Source organism: Aulonocara stuartgranti (assembly GCF_965226115.1).
Source record: "Aulonocara stuartgranti genome assembly, chromosome: 16".
In the NCBI taxonomy this organism is placed as follows: Eukaryota; Metazoa; Chordata; class Actinopteri; order Cichliformes; family Cichlidae; genus Aulonocara; species Aulonocara stuartgranti.
In genome coordinates this window covers 26,894,821-26,919,037 of record NC_138952.1, presented here as the reverse complement: position 1 = coordinate 26,919,037, position 24,217 = coordinate 26,894,821, and the positions used below count along the sequence as shown (strand labels likewise).

The 24,217-nt window shown below is 41.3% G+C and overlaps 1 protein-coding gene across 2 annotated transcripts in view; it reads right to left on the bottom strand.

The window, feature by feature from the left end:
• The window catches only part of vwa8 (von Willebrand factor A domain containing 8), an 87,846-nt gene that overhangs the window by 23,980 nt on the left and 39,649 nt on the right, over window positions 1–24,217 (bottom strand). For both annotated transcript variants that reach the window (XM_082509321.1, XM_082509322.1), the window contains 14 exons: window positions 23,565–23,636; window positions 22,680–22,756; window positions 19,592–19,667; window positions 17,776–17,911; window positions 17,173–17,292; window positions 16,804–17,009; window positions 11,822–11,973; window positions 9,613–9,721; window positions 9,136–9,274; window positions 7,206–7,393; window positions 1,865–1,984; window positions 1,582–1,646; window positions 1,375–1,500; window positions 1,188–1,297 (listed from right to left, as the gene is read on the bottom strand). In XM_082509321.1, the coding sequence (XP_082365447.1) occupies window positions 1,188–1,297; window positions 1,375–1,500; window positions 1,582–1,646; window positions 1,865–1,984; window positions 7,206–7,393; window positions 9,136–9,274; window positions 9,613–9,721; window positions 11,822–11,973; window positions 16,804–17,009; window positions 17,173–17,292; window positions 17,776–17,911; window positions 19,592–19,667; window positions 22,680–22,756; window positions 23,565–23,636 (1,696 nt within the window). The remainder of the gene's footprint in view (window positions 1–1,187; window positions 1,298–1,374; window positions 1,501–1,581; window positions 1,647–1,864; window positions 1,985–7,205; window positions 7,394–9,135; window positions 9,275–9,612; window positions 9,722–11,821; window positions 11,974–16,803; window positions 17,010–17,172; window positions 17,293–17,775; window positions 17,912–19,591; window positions 19,668–22,679; window positions 22,757–23,564; window positions 23,637–24,217) is intronic.

The window sequence follows — 24,217 nt, the reverse complement described above, 5'->3', positions numbered from 1 at the left end:
TTTATATTTCTGCTGTACAGCACTTTGGCTGCCCATGTGCTGTTTTTAAAGTGCTATATCAATAAATTATGGTACGGTACAAAGATTATTTCAAAAGAGATTTCACTAATTACGATCAAAACGTGCAAACCTTTTAAGCGCAGTAGGACCCGCTTTGTTTGTTTGTTCTTTTTAGTTTCTTTGTGGCTTTTTTAGTCCATTTAAAAATGTGATGAATATAATGTTGGAGAAAAAAAAACAGTATATCCCACAAGTGGATATTTGACATATTTAAACAAGCAAACACTTTGAAACAGTCTCTAAAAGTTAAAGGTGATCTACATGAGCAACATCACAAGTTATTAGCTTTTCAATTATTTATTGATAAAAATATAAACGGATATTCTTGAATGGAAAAAGTAAGTGCATATTTGGCCTCCAGACGCTAGCATTGAACAACATCTTGAAGTTGTTTTGCATATTTGTCCACCAGTTACTGACATCAGCTTTCTAAGATTTATGACCACAAGAAGTCAAAACTTGTAGAGAACATATCTTTATTGCTGGACTGACGTGTTTAGGCTTGTGGCTTTCATCAGTCAGGGTCATCAGGATCATGATGACCACGAAAACCCCGAAGACACGTCTTGTGGCCATCAGAGCTAAAGGCCACTAGTCAATACAGATTACATCTATCATTACAGCCCTCTTCCTCTGCTTGTCTACCACCACTATGTCCAGTTGATTAGCCGCCACCACTTTGCCTGTCTGTAACTGGAAGTCCTACAGGATCATAACTCGGTTGTTCTCAACAACTCAAAGGGGCATTTTCCATTTTGACCTTGGGACAGGCCATACTCAGCACAGGTATTCCTGTATATTATACAGGCTACCTGGTTCTGCTATTCCATGTATGCTCTGCCTGCTAGCATCCTGGACACTGTTGTTATGTGCTGGATTGTCTCTGGGTATCTTTGCACAGCCAGCACCAAGGATCTTGCCTGGTGTGATAGACCACAACATCCCAGGAACGACATCAGATCTGTGTCCAGAAGAGCACCAGTCTAATTAAAGCTAAGATACTGCGCAGGACCATTAAGCTCCCAGACCTCTGGTAGAGGTCCCAAGCTTGAATGATAAAGACAAGAAAAGTAAGATTTTTCATTTCAACTCTGTGTGTGTGTGTGTCTGTGTGTATAAATATATACCTGAGCTTGTTCCATGGCCTGAGTTGACTGAGTCCTCACTGATGCTGTGAAGCTGACAGACTCCAGAGTCTTCAGCTGCCATGTGCATGGGCTTGGTCAGCAGGAACTTCCTATACAGTCAAACATACACGATTATTTTAAAGTTCAATCCAGAGACCTGGACAGATATTTGAGATCCATTACTTACTTGTTAGAGTTGCTCTCCAGCAGCAGCCAGCGGTCCTCTGCCACCAGGAAGACAGACTTTAGGTTGATCGGAAGGGAGATGGAGTGAACTCGTCCCTCAAGCACATCCAGGACCTCCAGCTGGTTGCTGCACATGCAAAAGCAGCGACTGATACCACAGGACTTCAGGATGCTGGTGCTGTGTAACAATGTCATGGATGTAGTTTACCTGTCCTCCTTATAGAACAGAAGCCAGTTTTTGTGGGAGAAGTCACGACACATTTTATACCCTGCCTGCAGGCAACAATCACAGAAACAAAAACACATTAAGTTCAAATCTTTTCACGGAATGATCAGATGAATAATTGACAAGTCTTTTCATAATGCAGTCTAGTTCAATGTCAGATTTAAATCTAGTCACGTGGAAAAAATAAAGCCTTGAATGAAAAGCAAAGAGTTTACGAGCCACAAGTGAATTTAAATTTGTCTCTGGAGACACAGAGTCTTCTGACCTGTTGTTCCTTACTGTTCCACCAGTTCGACGATCTGCTGGAAGACTGATCACTGTCGGGGGAAATCATGAGCCTCCGCAAGGCGCCTGTCACCAAGTCCAAATGGAGCACTGTGTTACCCTAAAGAGACAGAAAGAGGAATTAAAACTGGAGAATACAACTGAGAGGAGCCTGAATTCTGGCTGGTTTTCAGGGGATCAAACACTTTTCTCACTCGGTGCAAATTATAACTTTTGTATAATATGTTTTTTGGTATGTGTTTTTTAAATGATATTCTGTCTCTCCATTAAAATTAAACCATAAAAATTAGAGTGTTAATTTGTCTATTTGGATGCCATTCACCACTACACCACAACGCACCACTGCAGGACTTTCCTAACTACAACTACACAGTTTTCAAACAAAGCTTGCTGACAAGAAAATACAAGCTCACTACACCAGCACTAGTAGTGTCATTCAGGACACTGATTTTAACATACAGCTGCTTGTCTACAAATCACTCGGCAGCTCTGTGCCTAAACACATGTCCAAAAAGCTAAATACATATTATATGAAATATTTTGTTATTTGAAAGACCTAGGAGTGTCTTCTCATGTTTTAAGGTTCAAAGGAAACCTGTAGTGAGGTGGGCAGCATTTTTACAGCCTAATCACTTGGAGATCCAACACTTTTGTATAACACAAAACTGTCAACACTGAATACAGTTGTCAGCAAGCGTACTTGGAAGATTGATGGAAAAGGTTGGTTATTAGTCTGCTAAGACAGCGGTCCCCAACCTTTTTTGCGCCACGGACCGGTTTATGCTCGACAATATTTTCATGGACCGGCCTTTAAGGTGGGTCATTCCCCTCATCCCCAGACTCTGCTTCCTCCTCGGAAGACGTGTCAGTGGGATTAAGGAGGTCCTCGAAGTATTCCTTCCACCGCCTGACAATTTTCCGGGGGCGAGGTCGCTGAGGCAGTTAAACAACTCCTTGGTGGCAGAGCCCCTGGTGTTGATGAGGTCCGCCCCAAGTTCCTGAAGGCTCTGGACGTTGTAGGGCTGTCCTGGTTGACACGCCTCTGCAATGTTGCGTGGAGATCAGGGGCAGTACCTGTGGACTGGCAGACCGGGGTGGTGGTCCCCATCTTTAAGAAAGGGGACCGGAGGGTGTGTTCCAACTACAGGGGGATCACACTCCTCAGCCTCCCTGGGAAAGTCTATGCCAGGGTGCTGGAAAGGAGAGTTCGTCCGTTAGTCGAACCTCGGATACAGGAGGAACAATGCGGTTTTCGTCCTGGTCGCGGAACACTGGACCAGCTCTTTATCCTCTCCAGGATACTTGAGGGTGCATGGGAGTTTGCCCAACCAGTCTACATGTGTTTTGTGGACTTGGAGAAGGCATTCGACCGTGTCCCTTGGGGTGTCCTGTGGGAGGTGTTGCGGGAATATGGGGTGTCTGGCCCATTGCTATGGGCCATTCGATCCCTATACAACCGTTGCAAGAGCTTGGTTCGCATTGCCGGCAATAAGTTGGACTCATTCCCGGTGGGTGATGGGCTCCGCCAGGGCTGCCCTTTGTCTCCGGTTCTGTTCATAATTTTTATGGACAGGATTTCTAGGCGCAGCCAAGTGGCGGAGGGCTTTCGCTTTGGTGGCCTCAGAATCTCATCTCTGATTTTTGCAGATGATGTGGTTCTGTTGGCTTCATCGGGTGAGGGCCTCCAGCTCGCACTGGAACGGTTCGCAGCCGAGTGTGAAGCAGCGGGAATGAGGATCAGCACCTCCAAATCTGAGGCCATGGTTCTCAGCCGGAAAAGGGTGGAGTGCCCACTCCGGGTCGGGGATGAGTTCCTGCCCCAAGTGGAGGAGTTCAAGTATCTCGGGGTCTTGTTCGCGAGTGATGGGAGAAGGGAGCCGGAGATCGACAGACGGATTGGGGCTGCAGCTGCAGTAATGCGGACGCTGCACCGGTCCGTCGTGGTGAAGAGGGAGCTGAGTGTAAAAGTGAAGCTCTCAATTTACCGGTCGATCTACGTCCCTACCCTCACCTATGGCCACGAGCTGTGGGTAGTGACCGAAAGAACGAGATCGCGGATACAAGCGGCAGAAATGAGCTTCCTCCGAAGGGTGGCTGGCCTCTTCCTTAGAGATAGGGTGAGAAGTTCGGCCATCCGGGAGGGGCTCAGAGTAGAGCAGCTGCTGCTCCACATCGAAAGGAGCCAGCTGAGGTGGTTCGGGCATCTGACAAGGATGCCCCCTGGGCGCCTCCTGGGTGAGGTGTTCCAGGCATGTCCCACCGGGAGGAGGCCCCGGGGCAGACCCAGGACACGCTGGAGAGATTATATCTCTCGGCTGGCCTGGGAACGCCTTGGTATTCCCCCGGATAAGCTGGAGGAGGTGGCTGGGGAGAGGGAGGTCTGGGCCTCTTTGCTTAGGCTGCTGCCCCCGCGACCCGGCCTCGGACAAAGCGGATGAAGATGGATGGATGGATGGATGGACGGCCTTTAAGGTGTCGCGGATAAATACAACAAAATAAAACTAGTACCGGTACCGAAAAAAATACGATTTATTCATAACACACTGAAAAGACCCAGGAAAACCGAGTTAACGATAAAAACAATAATAAAACAACGCTGAAAACCGATAAACTGTCCCTGAGCTCATCAGTGACTAGGATTGTCTTTTGCTTCCAATAACCTCCATCTGTGCTCTTTTACACCACCCACACAGCTGATCGACTTCTTCTTAATTAGTTTCACTGAATTAACTAAATATTTCTTGATTTCAACTTGTAATTCCCTGTGTGGTCTCCTGTTTTTGTTAATTATGAGACAGTTTATGACCATTTCTGTTTAATACTATAAATCCTAGTGTTTATTTCCTCCAGAACAGTTCCTCCATCAACAGAGGGTGCTCTTCTTCCAGTGGAACCCTCTGGTTTGGGTGCTGATGTTCCTCTACATTCAACAAATGTGCCTGCTGCACTTTCAACTAATTCAATTCAAAGATAAACCGATTGCCCGTATGGGCTTCTGTGTTTGTATGCAGGATATTTGTGTGTGTGTGTGCGTGTGTGTTTTGGATGAACTGTGCAAAAGGCTTTCGTTTGTGACGCACAAGGATTCATCTTCAATTGAGTTTTATGAGAAGGAGCCACAGGGGAGCTGGCCTCGGGCCCGGCTACCCTGCTTCACGCTAATGGTTTCCTTATGGCCTCCCATTCCTGACACTCACACAGTGATACTGAAGACAGAGAGGGCAAACCCCATTTCCTGATTCTAAACATACACTGCCATTGGAGGAAGTATGTACATCTGAGAACACACGTGTGCATCCTGCATGTGGATGTATCTGCACTAAGATTTTGTGTATCTGAGGGATAAAAATATAACTACTATGTTTTCATACCCTTAAATGTACCATTGTGATGTCTTTAAATACTTTCACAAGACTGTGGATGCATTCATTCATGTGTGTATGCTTAGCACAATCGGCCAACCTCTGTAGATTATGTATCGGAATTTCAGGAGCGGGACCACGCCTCCAAATACGCTCCTTCCGGTCGTCATCTATATAGGTTCCCACAGTTCTGCAAGCTGTTCATTCTCGTTTACGTGCCCCACCCTCCCTCCCTCCTTGTTCTCAATTCTTTAACTTCTTCACTCCTATTTAAGTACAAGGGGATCTGCCAGGCCCGGGAGCCATTGCCAGTCCCCTTCGGGGCCTTCCCCAAACCGCAGCTCACTTCATGTCCAAGCATTCACCTTTACCTACTAAAATGCTGTCAAACCTAATATGAGGACGTGGAACCAGCTAGTGAAATGTGTGTGTGTGTGTGTGTGTGTGATGGTTTCCCTGATCTCCCTGGAAGGCCAATGACCTGCAAATGAACTTCATGTTGTCTGGACCTCTTCATTTTTAGACAGACGTAACATGATCCATCGCCACAGTATTTTTAGAAGTCCTCCTCTTGCCTAATATGCACCAGCTGTGGAAGTGTTCTGGTCGGAAAAACAGCCTACACACATTGTTCTTGTCTGACACTCTGCTGTCATAGGACAGGGTCTTACGGGGTAAGAGGGATTCAACGACCGACTCAACAACCACTAACCTCCAACCATTTTAAGAAGCGGACTTCTGCACAGCTATTTTAAATCTGTGAGGAATCTGTGGTTGTCCTCAAGAAATAAAAAAAAAAAGTTTAAATACCAGTGTTGTGTAAGTGTCCGGTTACTGGATTGTAAACAAGAACGTTAGACAAAAATGGTTAGACTAGGGTTCCTCAGTGAAGACCAACAGATGCAAGTGCACCCTTTCTATACCACTAAAACTACAAAACATACTTAATGGTGATTCTTTTCATTTATGTGTGTGTGTGTTTTTGGTTTTGTTGTTTTTGTTTTGACTCCCCTCCACTACCTTGAAGACACACTGTTGTGGGTTTTGACCACTGGGGGTGCTGTACAGCTTTGATGAATAAATCATCTTCTGGAACTCAGACGTTTATATCAATTGCAAAAGCCAGTCAAGTTTGATGCTGTTAAAGTTAGCAACACCCAAACGTATATTTGACCAGTCACGGAGGCTCCACTACCACCTGTCTAAGACAGACCAATCACTTCAAGGACACGAGGTTTCCTGACCACATTTATAAAAGCGCCTGGCACCATACCAGGTATTGTTGATAAATAAAGAAGAACGGTCTGTGGCCACCACCTGGAGTTGCTACTCCAGTGCACCTGCTGTCACCTTCATTTGCACCAAAGCAGGTGAAATAGATTCATAATGGTTTATGGTTCCTAACTGGACAGAGAGATATCCCTGAAGGTTAACTGACTTTGTGCTATACTGTGATGATCCAGTGTTTCCTTTTTATGGAGTACCTTGTGCTAGCACATCTATTTGTGTGATGCACTCATACTGTATATGAATCAACCTGCTAGCGAAGCCAGACACTTTGACATAATGACTTCAACCTTATGATGGTCGTCAAAATACTTTTGTATACAGTCTATGGTTGAAAACTGAAATCATGATAACATAGCAAAATGTACAAACTGATCAAAGTGGGCAAAAACTGAAAAATGTCACCTTGTCCATAGGTATGTTAAGTGTTACAAGCTACAAGCCTTTTAGGGAGTGTGTGAGAAATGTCAGCACAGAGCAAGCCCCAAACCCCACTTCCCTTTGAACAGGCATTTAGAGCAGTTTGGATAAACGGCCATTGGGCTGTGGTGAAAATGTGTAACATTAACAATGAAAATCTCATTGGGTACATTAATTTCATTCACTCGATCTAATGCAATCTAATCATGCAAACATGTCTTTGTGTACATGTGTATATATTTGTCTGCCAACCTGTTCCTCGTGCAGCACCACCTGTCCATCCAGTGGACTCCCAAGTGGAGCAACCGTAACAAAGGGCTGCCAGACACCACTGATGGTCCTGGGGAAGACATCGTAGAGCTCTATGCACTTGATAGTTTCCCCACGCTCCTTCATGGAGTACAGGGACACTGGGTTACAGGTGGCCACATACAGCACATCTGTCAAAACAAAGATTGAATGCATTCTCTGAATTGAGCTACTGCAACAGGCAGTACATTTCCCAGAATGCAAGGTGCTAATTAAATAGAGTAATGTTACTCTGCAGCTGTCGTGTCGATGCAAAATGGTGACAATCTGAAATTAGGGGTGGTCATCATTGATCGAATATATAGGGATTAATAAATACACTGTAGGGGTGATTTCTGACACAACCGATGTTATAATGGACACATGGCACTCAAGTGATTCTGGATTGAACTGATGAAAGAATTCTGCAGGAGACCAAAAACTTATTTGGGGGTGAATTCAGCAAACCTTTGAAGTTTAAAATCGGATTTTTAAGGAAATTCTGTAAATGTAAAGTTTGTAAATCCTGATGAATACTGAAATAAATCTAAATACACTTAGATAAAGTTTCAAAATAGCTACCCAACTGAGTGCATACAGGTGTTTTAAGATGGCTCGCATGGTGTGAGGCTTGCTTTAAAGGTTTTTTTTTTTTTCTTTTTTACCTCCAATGTGAAGTCTGACAGGTGCTTTTCAGTATGCTTCTGATTAGGCCACCTAAAGCTGATATAAAGCTTCTATAAACTTCTATGTTTTCTTATATATTGGTTAGTTGATATCATCGGCCAGTATGGACTTACTGCAAAGATATGAGGATATATGTTGTCCAGTATGTATGGACTGATTCTTATACAGCGCCTTTCTATTCTTCTAGAGCACTCAAAGCACCTAATATAAGATCCCTCATTCACCCATTCACTCCAGCACTTTTTTCTTCTATGTTTAAGTTCTTTTGTATCTAATGGGATTAGTATCGTGCCCGAGGATATTTGGCATGCAGACTGGAGCAGCCAGGAATCCAACCACCACTTTTCCGATTAGTAGATAGCCTGCTCTACCTCCTGTGCAACAGCCACCCTTGTGCATCAATGTAACACTTGTGATTGTCTCTTTTATAGAGCATGGTGCAGAAAAAGACATCTGGGGTGATTTACAAATGGTGTCATCACATAGTTTGTTAAGCAGAGTTACGTCCTCTCAGCACTGCCTGCAGCACATGTAGCAGAGTAGCACCACAGCTGAACAAACATGGCGCAAAGTCTAACCGTGTGTCCGTGGTAAGTTTCCAACTACTTTAAACTGTAAATTACTGAAAAGTTGTAACAGTAACTCCATCCTTAATAACTCAAGAACCAATAACTCAGGGGAAAAAAACAGTATTAAAAATCCAATCTCTTCTAATATCTTTTTGTTTTTAATTTTACTAAAAATTCTATAATTAGGAATTTTTAATTACCTTGTTAAATTTCCAGGTGTTTTTTTTTAAATGTTCTTCTGTCGTTAGTGATTTTCCTATTGGTCTAATTACTTTTTAAATACATGAATCCATTCTTCATTATGTCATGTTAATGGTATCCTGTCTTCTTCCAGTTTATGATCACTGTCACTGCATATCTTGTGCTTTTCCTCTCCCTTACACAGCTGCACACTGTTTCCAGTACATACTTCAAACAGTTTCCTTGCTTCATCCTGTACTGTCCACACACACACTGAGGCCTAGGGTAAACGTTTTTTATTGTTGTTATTCCTTCCTGTATATAGCACCTTATTTACTTCATGATGCTTCACCCACTGAAATCTCTAAAGCATCACAAAGAAAAGAACATCTGATAACACAGACTCGAGGAGGGACTGCTTAATAACGTGCGCAAGTTTGTGTTTGCTTGTATAATACCATCTTTGGTGGTGACGTCACAGATGATGTTAACTTCATTCATGGGAATCTGCCAGTGGGCTTTCTCTTCAGTGAAACTCAAAGCCCTGCTTTCCTGCCTGTTGCAGGGGTACTTCTGGACACGCAGAAACACTGGGCCCTGGAAACAGACGTCAGACACTTATAGCAGTGCGCACGTACTCACAATATATCAAAACAAGTCATACTATTGCAACAACATGGCACACTCTAGTGTTCTGCTTGCAGCTTAAGTGCGAAAGAGTTAAAAGAGTACATTTGATAAGCAATGTAACCAGAGGAACCATTTGGGTTGTGGATGAACATCTTGATACATTTCTTACGTTAAAAACTCACTGCTGTCAGTCTTTTGTAGCTGGGAGGAATGTAAGATAACCACAGACACTCACTTTGAGTACTGGTCCAATACACGAGAAGTGTGGGGCATCACACTGTAATAACCTGTCTTCATGTGCATACCTTGACATCTATGGGCCGTGTGTCCGTGGGACACAGTAGTTTGCGTCGAGTGTTGCCACCTTGGTTTATGGTCCAATATCCTGTCATCTTGACCTCCGGCAGCGGAAACCTAAAAATTGAAGGTCACATGATAACTCCACTGTAAGGCCTGCAAAATGTAATTTATAATAAGAAAGTACTGGCACAGATGCATGGAAGTTTTTTGTTTTTTTCTGGGTGTGGGTACTGATGTTGTGATTTCTCATTTTGGAAATGGGAAACGATTTTGCTTGCCCACATCAATTAAGATGAACTCAGCCTACTTAAGGGCTCAACGTGGCTGCCACAAACTGACTTCAGATGTGAGCCTTATCCTGTTACAAGCTAGATTTTTAAAAGAAAGACTTTGAAATGTGATCCCATTGTCTCAAGAAAGGCTAAAGTCAACATATTCAGAACAAGCGTCTATGTGTTTGTGTCTGACCAGATGTCCACTGGTTTTCCCATGAATCTTATTGGCTGCAGGTGGAGTGAAAAATGCATCAGTACCACAAAAAAAAAAAAAAATTCTGGAGGATAGACAGTTCTCTAATCATAAGCATTTCTATGAATGGAAAAGCAGAAAGAGAAATTACTCTTTGTTTTCCATTTCCAAATCTGAATGGACAAATGTTTGCTGTGATGTGGGTAGAGAAACTAGTCTGATAAGGTGTTTAAGATGGGTGATGACAGAAGAGTAATTTAACGACTTGGATTGATGTCGGTACAGACATAACAGGAAAATACTTGTTTCTGCCCTGTTTGTTTCAGGATTTACTTGTTAATGAGATATGAATGTGTATTTATAAATGTGATACTTAAATAAAACCACAGGAGACAGAAGAAACAAATATTTTCCTTTATTTAAAAGACAAAGCTGTACATTGTGAGGCAATGGGGTTGATTTCAGAATAGATTTTTCTTATAAATAGGTTTTAGAATAGATCTTTGTTTATTTAACACTTCAGGAAGCATTGTGGAGACTTCATGAAAGCCTAAAGATCTAATAGAAACCACTCATACAGTTCAAGGCAGCATCAACCGAGTTCAAGCCTTTCAGGAATTCAATGCCAACAGTCAACAACATTTTAAAATTACAAAATGATGCCTGACAGTCACACACTCACGTGGAACAGTCCCTGAAACCGCTGACCTCTCAGAAGCCACTTTCAGCTGGCAAGTTTCTGGAAAGGTTCTTTGAAAGGCAACAACAAAACTACCAACACAACAAAAACCACTGGCATTAAGACAAACTCCGGGGGAACAATTATGCTGAAAAATCTATGCATTAAAAGATTGCATGGCCAGGATTACTACTGCATGTCTTCTGCATCTTTGAGTTGCTCAGCTCACTACAGAGTGCCTTCCACTCGCATCGCACTAATTTAGTGAAGTATTTCACTATATCTCTTTGTAATATGTAATAAGAGAGACATTTCTCTGTGATTCATTTGCAGCGTTCAGAGCCAGCTCCAAACCAGAAGACAGATTTGTGTGCCGGGGGCCTGTGTAGGAGGGGCAGCACCGTGAAGAATGCACTAATGGAGAAGAGCATCTTGCATGCACGGCAAATATTGTACACTGTGCACGTCTGCCATCACTTTACCAGACTGAGGAAGCTAGCAGGGTTGATTATTCACATTTGAATGGGCATCATATTAGATTATATTTCCACTGTGTGTTAAGCATCGATAGTTTTTGATATATTTAATATAGCTGACATGCTAAGATAAACTCTGAACAAATCAAGTAATGACAAGTTTAGGTTCCATTATTTAAAACCGCTTCTGACAGATTTCTAATTTTATGAGGGATAAAGGTTTGGATTAACAAGAAAAACGGATCCTCTGTGGAACTGATAAAGATCCGAGATAAGGCTCTACTCTGCGATCATTCTGAGCAGCGCCACACATCAGCTAGCACCTTTTATAGTATGACAAACCCCAAATCTTGATCTGCTCCATCGTTGACTATGTGTTCGTCATGTATTTTGGTCCATCCAGCTATTATTATCCCCCTGTGAGGCTCTGTGACCACAGTTCTAACAGTGCAACAATCTGATTCTGTCTGTGTGTGTGTCACGTAATTGATGTGCCTCTAATGTGTGTGTGTGTGTGTGTGTGTGTGTGTGTGTGTGTGTGTGTGTGTGTGCGCGTGTCTTGTCAAACATCTTGTGCTCCCGATGCCTTACTCCTTAGCCAGCTTGACAGAGCTGGGCTTGGCTCCAATGGGAATCCCGTGCTTGTGCAGTGCTTCAATTAGAACCTCCCGCATGTCTTTGTTGTATGAGTCAAAGTCAAAGACGTTTCTCACCACGTTGGCCAGACCCTCATCGGGAAATTTCTAGCGGGAGGTAAAGGAGAGTAGGAAGGAAAGGCCAGAGAAGAGGAAGTAAAAGAGGAAGGGTCACCAGGGAAAGAAAAGGAAGAGGAAGGAAGGACACAGAGAGTAGGAGGGGGAGAAACAATGATAATGACAGGTGGGAGGTGGGAGTTATGGAAAAGGGGGCAGAGACAAGGAAAATTAATATGATTTTCAGCTCCTTAACAGGGGTCAACGCAGGGAAAGTTTGGGATAAGACATAAGAAACGAAGATTAGTCATCTCTAAACTCTGAACAATGACAGACAACAGCATCTTTGCTCCGTCTTTGATGATAATTACAGACTCCAGTTCTAATGCCTAAAAGCATTTTCTGTATTACAAAGCAAACATGGTGGCACATTTGAGAATGATACTACCTACGTACTGTACAAGTGATGTTTCCTGGCAGCTTAGAGCAGTCCTTGGATTACTTGTATACATGCTGACTTCAATATTTGATACTTACGCCAGTTTAATATGAGAATCCACCACTGGAAGAATATATTTACAGTATGACAGACAATAGAGGAAAGAAGAAATGGTCTTTTTTAAAACAGCAGATTTCTGATGCTTTCTTTTATATAAGCAGACAACAACCTAAAACATTGTTGGAGTGAAGATTTTGGTGACAGACTTTCTTTTTTTTTTTTTACAATACCAAACCAGCACAGGGGTTTGGAACTGTTTGTGTGCACACTGAATATTTAACACCTTTAGCAACATACTTATTTTTAAGATCTGTTTTTGGTAATGTAAAAAATATGAACAATAAGTGTAATATACCATGTTTGTCTGATTAGAGTATTATGAATAAGCAATGAAGGGAGAAGTAAAGACAGACATTACAAATCTAATTTGATAGCTGCTTTCAGTACTTGACAGTTATTGAATATTTCAGAAATTTTTCAGACTATATTTCCAGGCATAGAAGTGCTTGACAGCAAGGTGGAAATTAACATAATAGCTGCAAATACGAATGCATCCCCTGCCCTTTCAACTCCTTACTGCAATACATCTTCAGTTCTGATGTGAGTAATCTTCATGCCATTATTAGGACCATAATTGCACTTTTAAGCCTCCATATTACAGTGTACTTATACAGTCCAGTGAATCGCTGCACAGTCAATAGCAGTCTCTCCCAGTAGGTTACAGCTGACTATAGAGCGCTGGGCTGCATCGATCACGATGGTATAAATTAAGGTTAAAATAGCAATGAAGGCATAAAACGAGCTATTTAGAGTACAGCTAAATTGAAATGATTCCCTGTCACACCCAGTCATTCAGACATCAATAATGGTGGTGATGGATGAAAGAACTGGGAGGTCACTCAAATATGAGCTGGTCTCTGTACACTAAACTGTTGATCTATAGTGCAAGCTTTAATGCTTAATCCCCTCTCCTTCTCTTCTTTTGGAGTCTGTCCTTTTTGTGCTCTATAGCGTGTACATTTCTGAAGAATGTAACCACAAGGAGGCATGGTAATGTGACAGCTCTGCATGCAGCCATTCACTTGCTTTTCTTTTTCCAGATGATTGAGCTGAGAGGATGATGGTAAACAGCAGCTTATAGCTATTGATGGTGGGAGACTGTTAATGTAAACAGCATGCGCTCTGTAATGTGGCTCCATACTGTTCGTCTGAAGGTGGAAAACGGAGTAGCTGCTCAAAAGACTATGGTATCAAAGGGATAAAAAAGATTTGAAAATATGGTGACAATCACTTCTAAAACCTTGTAAAATATCATTCTAAATGTAAAACAAAACATCTACTCATTGAAGAAAGTCTAGCAATTTTATACTATACAAATATGTCGCTTTGATGACATATTGATGATCATCTCGCCTATCTCCTAAGTCGGTTTGTGGTGCACATCTGTGGGCTCTGAATACTAGGAAATTAGAGGGTTAAAGAGAGGAATCGGTGGCCGGAGAAAGAAAGACATGACAAATGAGGGTGGAGGGACTTTTAAGCTCCTATGGAATGGACTGGAAAATTCCTTTTAAGAGCACAGCCAATGTAACATATGATACTAATTATTTTAATGTTGGAAACCACAGTCCTGCATCAGGCAATTTAAGGCGGAGCCATTATGCTTGTCTTTATGATATACACATCACAAATTACAAAAAGATTCGGTACACTGTGAAAAATGTATATTAAAAAAAATGCAGTGATTTGCATATCTTACCTAAGCCACATTTTACTTACAAGAGAATACAGAAAATATATTGAATGTTTAAACTGAGAAAAAGTATCATTTTAAGAAAAAAAATAAGAGCATTTTGAATTTGATGGCAGCTACAGGTCTCAAAAACAGTTGTGACTGGGCCATTTTTATCACAGTGTAGCATCGTCTCTTCTTTTAACATCAGTCTTTAAAAGTTTAGGAATTGAGAAGAGAGCTCTTGGACTTTTGGGAGAGGAACGCTATCCCATTCTTGTCTCATATAAGAGTTTAGCTGCTCAACGGTCCTGGTTCTTCTTGGTCCTATTTTTGTGTCACGATGCTTCATTTGATGAAAGCCCTCTGACTCTTCTATTATGAAGCCATGCCATTATAATATATATGGAGTATGCTTTCTATCATTGTCTAGCTGAAATACGCAAGGCTTTTCCTGAAAAAGACACCTGGATCTTGTGGTAAAACCTGTATTTACCTTATAGTATGGATGGTACCTTTCCAAGCTGCCAATAAATGAGCCATGATAAGATTCTACTTTTTAGTCCAGAGGACGCAGTGTCCATGTTTTCCAAAAAGAATTTCAAATTTTGATTTCTCTGACCACAGAACAGTTTTCACTTAAAAAAGCTTTGGCCCAGAGACAACAGTGGTGTGTAAGGATTTTGTTCACACGATAGAGCTTTAACCTGTATTTGTGGATGGCACAGTGAACTGTGTTACTGAACCCCAAGAATCACATCTGTTTTCACTGCAGTGCTGCCTGAGGGCCTGGAGATCATGTTCATTTATTATTGATTTTCAGCCTTATCCCTCGGGCAAAGAGATTTCCCCAGTTTCTCTGACTCTTCTGATGACATTATGTACTGAGGATGATGAGATATTAGCTTTTTGCACACTGGTACCCATCTTCACTTCTGAGAATCTCTGCCTCTCTGAGACGCTCTTTTTACACCCTAACATGTTACTAACCAATGAACCCAATTAGCTGCACAATGTTCCGCCAGCCGTCTGTTTCTACAATAGCACCACTTACCTTTCCAGCATTGCCCTAATCATAACTTTTAAAAGACGTGTTGCTGTTATCAAATTCAAAATGCCCTCATTTGTTTTCATTAAATAGTAAAATGTCTTAATTTAAAAATTTGATATATTTTCTGAATAAAATGATGATTTCTATTTTTTATTTCATTTTACACAGTATACAAACCATTTTGGATCCAAGGTTGTATATAATGCTCCAGTGGTGCATGCTCTTATAAAAACATGGTCAAGGTTTGAAGTAATGTGTTTAAGCTATGTACAAGTATATATATATATATATATATATATATATATATATATATATATATAGAGAGAGAGAGAGATTTTTTTTTATTTTTTTTAATTTTTTTTATTTTTATTTTTTAACTACATGATGTTTATTTGTTTTCTTATAGGTTGTTTTATATTACGTTCCTTATTTAAAAACTGTATTTTCTTTGTTTCTGGGAAATTCTAAATTTAAAAAAAAAAAAAAGCTATGTACAAGTAATCCACATGAGTCAAAGGTTCACACGTCAGACTGCCACGAACATCAATACTGCTATTTCTAGATACCAAAGTTCTATAATAATACTTTTTTTTGTTTTAGTACTACAGGTACAGTAGATAGTACATGTACCAGCTGGGGCAGCATAGTCTTCTCAATGTTCTAGTCATGCTGATGAATGAAAAGAAGGACACCCACAAGTTCAAGAAAAAGTGTGCAAGGAATAGCAATAACTGCAATGGAAGATGGTGACTAGTCCAGCTGTTGTCACAGCTCTGCTCTGACGTGGTTATAAGAAAGATAAGAGTTTAGTATGGAAGCACTTTTCATTTGAAGCAGATGACCAAGGGCAATATGCAAACAATCCTATCATGCTTCTCAGACCCAGGCAGGAAATACTTGCAGTATAGTGACAGACCTAAAACCATCTGTTCAAAGAATTCAAGTTGACAAAATTTCAGTTAGTAACATATAGTTACTATATGTTACTGAGTTAGTAACATATGTTGTTACATATAGTAAGAACATCCAAAGTATTATCCTTCTTGTTTAGATGTTTTTTTCTTCAAAACAAAGTTCAGGTTTAAGTACATGCAATATCTTAATTATATTGGTAAAGGTACAGACTACTACATTTCCTGTATTGTGACATTCCTAGTAGAGAGGGGGCATATTTAATATGGTCATCTCAGGCATAGAGGTCTGGCTGGGGGCGCGGAAGCCCCACCCACCTGTTACTCAAACCTCTTTTTTTTATATCATTGATAGCCAATCAGAAGAAACCTGGCTTAAAGGAACAGAGCTAAAACATAGATTCGATTTTTTTGAACTCTCAGTCAAGTAACGCCACTTTACAAGAGGATAAAAACATGGAGATACCGTTGATCCCTTTAACTGACAGTTAGCTGTATGTTTAAGCTGTAAGCTTCTGAAAGTGGACCAAAGCACAGACACCCTCTCTCCTCTCGGAGACAGCTATATTTTGAGGAGACTCTCTTACATTATTAAAGCACTAGCAGTTCAGGATTCAGGTCGCATAAATGTTATGAATTATTAATAAAAGGTAGTCAGTATGTACCGTATTTCAGTGTGTCTTCCTACCTGGAGGTGTTTGACAATGTTGACCACCTCTCTAGTAGAATAGGGGTAGTTGATGGTACCCTGGTCGGCCAAGGACCTGAGCTCTCCAAAGGCTGCCACGAGCTTTTGCAACGTAGCATCGGGAACATCGGGGCCATACTGTTTTAGCATAGCCAGCTCCGCTTTGGGCTTCGGGTTGTCCACAGCATGGCAGCTAAAAATATCGCCTGGTACAAAATACAAGACAGAATTTAATGTGTTTCTCTCCATATACAATATTCGATACCCAGGGCAAAAAAAAAAGTTAAGTGTTTATCTATTTTTAATGTGTTGGGGTATTAATGTTGTAGGAAAAGCCTCAGTTTCAGTTGTGCGTGTGTTTTTGGGTACCTAGAGCTCCAAAGAAGTCATTGCCCAGAAAAGGAAAACCAGGTCTGTTAGCGAGGACGATCATCCTGAAGTCTGGGTGCATAATTATGGTGTCAGGCCTCCCCTCGGCTTCACGTGGACCTGTGGAACAGACAGTTGTTGTCTACACATGACCAAAACAAGCACAGTTTCATCTCAGTCTGTTTCTGTATGAATCTCCTTTTTTACTCTCAGTGTTTTAATTTGTCTCACAGATTTTCACACACACCTCTACTACGCTGACAGCCTGAAGGTCGTGTTTATGAAGTCTCAAGATTGCGTTTACATTCCACTAGGAGGATGAGCCTCTCAGGAATGGAGTAGCTGTCAGCAGCCCATGTGATTACATGGGAATATGTGGAAAAACTAAATGTTTACAGAGCAGCGTGATCCAAAATCTGTTGGTACCTGTCCATAAAGGCTTTTATCCTAAGCTTCCTTCAGTGGCCTGCATCTGATGTTCCACTCGTGTTTGCCTTGTAGTACATGCAGTCGTTAATTCGTCGTAAAAACAGTTCTCGTTCTGAATCTGGGACATGTCTGCTGTCAAGGTGTGTGCATGCATGAATGTGCGTATGAGTGCACCTGAGATGATTCTGCGTCCATCAGCCAGGATCATCTCTCCGCTCTCCACCAGGGTTTTGAGAATGCAGGTGACGTTTGTAGGAGCTTTGTCGGCCTCATCTATCACTAACACATGGCCAAACTTCACTGCCTTTACCTGAACACAGACAACACACACAAACATACACACACATGCCATTTGACTAACAAAAAAGCACAACTGCTGTTACAGTTGGGAAAAAGCTGATGATGAAGATGCTGTCCCAGATAGAAAGAGTTCATGTGGTGAATACATATATCAAACTGGCCTACACATTCACAATCCACCCTCACAGGTTTTTTCACTTATTTTGACTAAGTAGTCCTAATTTTGGGATTGTGTAGGTGTGCATCACAATGTACTAAAAGCTCTGGACACTGTGTTCTGAGAAGTCATCAGATATGCTCCTATGAAAGCTGCTTATTCGACACATAAGTTGAGAAAGTTCTTAGGCATATGGGAGACACAAATACCACAGTTTCTTCTCTGCTGGCGATTAGAACAACAAAGCTACTATTATGTATTTTTATTTTCATGTATTTCATGGAGTAAACCATTAAGAAGCCTGCCATTGTCAAGCAAAATAATCCTTTTTTAAAATCTTGATCTAAAATGGCCAAGATGGATATCTTTCTCTGAGATTAAAAAACAACAAATAATGTTCACACACAACTCTGTGCCACTGCACCCAGAAACGTAATACACTATTGATGATTTTGTATCTTTCACTAAAAAGTCCAGAAAATAAGACAAATCACTGGTAATCATAAGTGGAATCCAATGACAGTCCCTGAGCATTCACATACTGTTATACATAATATTATATATTTACATGTATGAGTCCTCAAGGCTCCATCCTTGGATCTTTCATACTTACATATACACCCTTTCTCTATCTCAGATGTTGCATTCATATTACATTTCATTCTTATTCACACCGCACACATCAGTGTCACCTCAGGACTACTGAGCCCTACACTTGAAATTAATGAGTGGATGTGCCCAAACTTCCTGAAATTGAAAGAAAGGACTGAGGTATATTTTTTTCACCTCTAAAGAAAAAAGAATTAAAGTCTCTAACCTATCTAGACGAATGTTGCTTAAATTCTCAAACCAGGAAAGAAATCTTGAAATAATTATTGACTGACCTAAATATCGATAGTCATATAAAGACAATTAAAAAAAAATCAGCCTATTAACCTTAATCTTAAAACTATAGCAAAAATGTATGGATGTCTGTTGTTACAGTTGTGAAAAAGCTGATGATGAAGATGCTGTCCCAGATAGAAAGAGTTCATGTGGTGAATACATATATCAAACTGGCCTACACATTCACAATCCGCAGGATGTCTGTCTAAAACTGATACAAAAATAAATAAATATGTGCACAGATTTCTTTTTAGTGGACTATTGTAACAGTGTCTTTATGGGTCTTACTAAAACTCCATCAGACAGCTCATTTAGATTCCTGTAATTACACAAAAACAGTTGAGCACATTAGTCCAATTCTCAAATCTCTGCACAGGCTTTCTTCATCACAAAAGATGGCTTTTAGAACACTTCTAATAGTTCACACTAAGAATTAAACTGACTGAGTTACATTTCAAATGTACTTGTACCTTACAAAACATCCAGAACTCTCAGGTAAATAAGAACATGCTTTCTATGTGGCAAAAACAAATAAAACCATACAGAATAAAACGATTCCAACACAACTTGATTTGTGGTGATGATCATGTCTACCACAATATACATCTGTGGCATCTGTGAACATGGGGGAAAAAAAAACTAACTGACCAGAGGGGAGTCCTCATATGTAATGATGCCATCTCGCACCGAGGGCTGTAAGGTCAGAGTCTGGACTGTTGTATCCCTGCAGAGGCAAAAGAAAACGAAAAAAGAAGATGGTTACAACAGAGCCATTACATAAGAGGAAACAGGCTCAAAGAATTCTGAGCAGAAATCCATGTGGACAGTAAAGACGGCTAGGTAATGGGAAACATATCTGCTGTCATGTTGTTGCTCTAACCCGTAAGCACAGCACTAATTATGGTAGTAAAAATGTGGGTAAAGGTACTTAAAAAAAAACTTTTTAAGCCTTGCTGTAATGTGAATTACTTCTACACCTGTTCAGTGCTTTGGTGCAACAAGCCACAATGCACACCAGTCAACAATCTGCCTTGACTTTGGACTCTCTAATGCGCGGTTTACACCCTTGTTAGCATCCAAATGAATGTTTACCCTCTCTCCTCATTCATTCAGCGTTTCAAGATAACTGCCCAGGCATGTTTCAAAGATGGCTGCTGAGTAGCAAGACTGGCATTAGAAGGACTTTAGCTACACGTACATGCACAGCAGGGGAGAAGCACAGCACATCTTTATTAGACAAACAAATTGTACTTTTTCTTTTAATTATATAGTGCTAGAAAAAAAGCGCACCCTTAGAAATGCTTTCTATTTCTTAAGGACCTTTTTGGGGACTTTTCCTTCATTAGATAGTGGAATGGAGAGTGGAGAGGAAAGCAAGGGGACTCGGGCCGCATATGAACCCATGGTGCCTCATTTCAGCCTGGTTGCATGTGCTCACCTGCTTGCCCCATAAGCTTAAGTTACACTCAGAAATGCTTTGTATTAAGAACAAAAAGGGCAAAACAGGTTCTGGTTACTAATTCTTCTACAAAGTAACTCCTAACTGAAATGGCTAAACTTAGTCTTGTTGAACTGAAAGGGTAACTCTGGTGATCAGATCTTGCACATGTTTCTCGTAGTGCTTTTTTACTTGAACATTTGTTACTATCATTTGATGTAGATGCAGTGCAGCTAAAAAAAAAGGTGTCAGTGACACTGTACTTGGTTTCCACAGGCCAGCCACACAATCATAACACTGAACATTTCCCCGACAACTATAACTCCCTGGGGTCGCCCAAAATTTTCTCTTCCTCTGAACATCTCCTCTCGCTTGCTCTTCGATATCTCACAATATCTGACCCAGGAGCTGTCCTAGTTTCCTTCCTGGCCGGCTGCACGTGTCTTGCTTTTTCTGAGCCACATCTCTGTAGGCCTTCAGTCACACAGGCTCCCAATAGCCACAGGCAGATATTTCTGCCTCTGCCCTGGTCTAATATTAGCTACTGCTACAGTAGCAAACCAGGCCACATCCATGCTCAGCTCCACTTTGACTTTCACATGACTTTAAACAACTACACACGCACAGGCAGTAGAAAAATCTGGCCTTAAGAATGATATTGAATATGTTATTGATCTAGAATTGACCGGCGTCAAAATTAAACTTTTCTCCAGTAAATTGCTCGGCTTCCATCAGAGTCATTGATTTCTTATAAGTGCCGAGATCAAAATGAGGCCCATCTCTTGGCTCCATGATCTGAGCTACAGAACCTGACCTAAAATTCTTATGGTGTCACCATGTGAGTATTTATAGAACCAGGGGACCCGAATTAACAAAGACTGAAAAGGCTTTTCTTTAGTTTGTCCATGTAAAGTCTTCGTTCTGGGAAAGAAAGGCCTAATTTACTGAGGAAAAAAATAGATTTTAATGCTCTTATATGAGAAGGTCAAGGCTGCCAAGGTAGTAAGAAAAATACTGGCTTTTTCCTTACAGCTTTTGGTGGAACAGGAAAGTTTAGTGATATCTTTAAAAAACATTAAAGCATCAAATTAAAAGTGGCATCAGACACACTGAGCAGGGAAGTCTTCTTTGTCCATCTGATTTATTCCAACAACTGTGTTGTAATAAAGAAGCTCTTCATTCACACCTCTCACGTTTGTCTGTCTTCCTTCACCCACAACCAGCCAGGCAGATCCCTGCCCCTCCCTGAGCCTGGTTCTGTTGGTAGTTTCTTCCTGTTAAAAAGGGAGCTTTTCCTTCCCCCTGTCCCGAGTGCTTGCTCATTGGATGGGTCCATCTGATTGTTGGAGTTTTCTCTCAATTATCGTAGAATCTTTACCATTACACTATAAAGCACTTTGAGGAAATTGGCGCAACTTGGAGCTATATAATGTACTAATTTTAAACTGGAGACTGCCACTGTGTTGGCTGGCCATTTCAACTCATTTCTTTGCCATTGCATATGTGTTTACAATTTTCATGTAACCCACAATAACAGAGAAAATCCAACAATCCAACGTCACCCTATGAACAAGCTTTTGGCAACAGTGGGAAGGAAAAACTCCCTTTTAACATGAAGAAACCAGGAAGAATCAGGCTGAGGGAGGGGGCAGCCATCTTTTTTGACCAGTTGGGGGTGAAGGGAGGGGGCCAGGTGAAAAGACACACTATGGAAGAGAGTCAGAGATTAATGACTAAATGTGAATGATAAGAGATAAGTGTCTCTTAACTGTTCTGCTGGTCAACTCGGTTCCTTGATTCAGTTAAAAAATGAATTTAAGATTACATAACATAATCTTTCCACATACCTCCTTGTTACTGCAGAAGTACCCTCTGAAGCAGAAAGTTGTTGGTTGGGAACCACTACTCTAAACATGAACCTCATAAAACTTTAACTTAGCTTCTGGAACTAAAAGTCTCCAGAATGACTTCTCTGCTTCCAAAAATAAGGCTACTTGTGCTGAAATCCATGGGAAAACAAAATTTAGGCTCTCTGATCTAATCAAACTGATGAGTTTATGGTCTCAGTAACTGGTTTTAGATCTTATCACTGGCAACATAAATCATTAGTAAATCATGATTTCAATTAGAGTCAAAAAGAAAAACACCGTAGGGTATGCTTAGTGGAGGAGCTACGCTGTGACTGGGGGTGCAGAGTACCTTTATTTCTCAGTGAGACTTCTTAGTTGGCTCATGAAGTTTGGTTTCAAAAAGGCTAGGACAGCAACAGAAAAATGATGCTATGGTGATTCTCCTCACCTGTGGAGCTGTAGATATTCTCTGGGCCTGTTGAGAAGGTGCAGGAACCGGTCCACAATTTTATTTTTGCCAACACCCTGTGGAGGGACATCATCATCAGTCTTTATATGTGGACTGTGTTTGTAGTTAGACCACAAAGATAGAAAGAAGCATCCATTTCAACTTTCAAAGAGGCAGGACTGAGAGGAAGACCCAACTGCATCCCTCTAATTTTGATGGTGCTTTGCTGTGACAGGGGCTGTTCTTCGGGACTCCCACCGGCATCCCACAGAGCCTGTCGGATCTCTCGGCCAGTCTGTCAGATGTCCAGTAAGTCGCTCTGACAGCTCGTAATGCCTCAGCGTGGACCGTGCATGGTCACACACTCAGATTTGCAAATGCCTTCTGCCACTCAGTCCCTCTCATATGCAAGCGCACAAATAAACACAAACACAGAAACACTCCTCTGGGCTCACAGCACACCATGTCCAGTCATCCATCCTCATCTATCCTCCCTTTAACCCAGCCCAGTTGGACAACGCTGGGGGCACAGAGTGTCCCCCAAGGAGTTGCTGCATGTGTCCTTATGTTACTTATGCCTTATGTGAACTGTGACTGCGCAGGGTTGGAGGGTGACATGAGGACGCAGGGAGTCTATTTCGTAACTCTTCCCTCCATGCTCGAACAGAGCTGACATGGGTGGCCTACTTCACTAAAAACCACTACTCCAGAAATTAGACAAAACCATGGTCTGCAAACACAGATCTGACCTCTGTTTATTTTACATGACAAAAAGTGGGTTTGTAATCCTGACCATAAATGGACCAAAGGTTGCCCAGGGTTCTTTTCTGTGGGCAGAGGAAATTACAATATGGTGAAATTAATACGCTTTCAAACATCACTCACCTGGTTTCCCACTAAGAGGAGGTGCTCTCCTAACAGAAAGTCTTTCAGCATGTCCTCCATCACCATCATGTGCTGCAGAGATATTTAAGCAAACACATATTCAGCTGAACAAGTAGCTCAGATTGTAATTTAACCCAGATGGATGTTGCAAAGAGCAATACTGCTTACAGTTGAGAATAAATCAGCTTAAAATGTATTAAAAACAACAAAGTTTGCTCAGAAAACAGGTCATTCATAAAGTAGGTCATCCTCGTTGCTTCCATCCTATCTCAACCTCTTCCACCTTTTTTATTTCAGACCAAAACACGGGCAGGCAGAGGAAAAAGCGCAAAATGGGGACATGAAGAAAGAGATAAATCATCAGTGTTGCCAGAGGATGTCACAGTATCATTACCATGGCTGGTTGTTTTTTGGATATACTGCAATTAATGTCACCAATAAGGCAAGGATTAGGCACAAGACACTAGCATTAAACCAAACAAAAACCTATTGATTTATCCGCTGAGGAAAGCGATCTGTAAACAGGATACCAAAGGCAAAATTTATGGAACTTGCTGCATTTAAAGATTTGATTCAGATTCAGCTGCTTGAGTTGTGATATTTGTTACCACTCAGCATCAATCAGCACAGAGCAACAGAAGTAGGACTGTGAA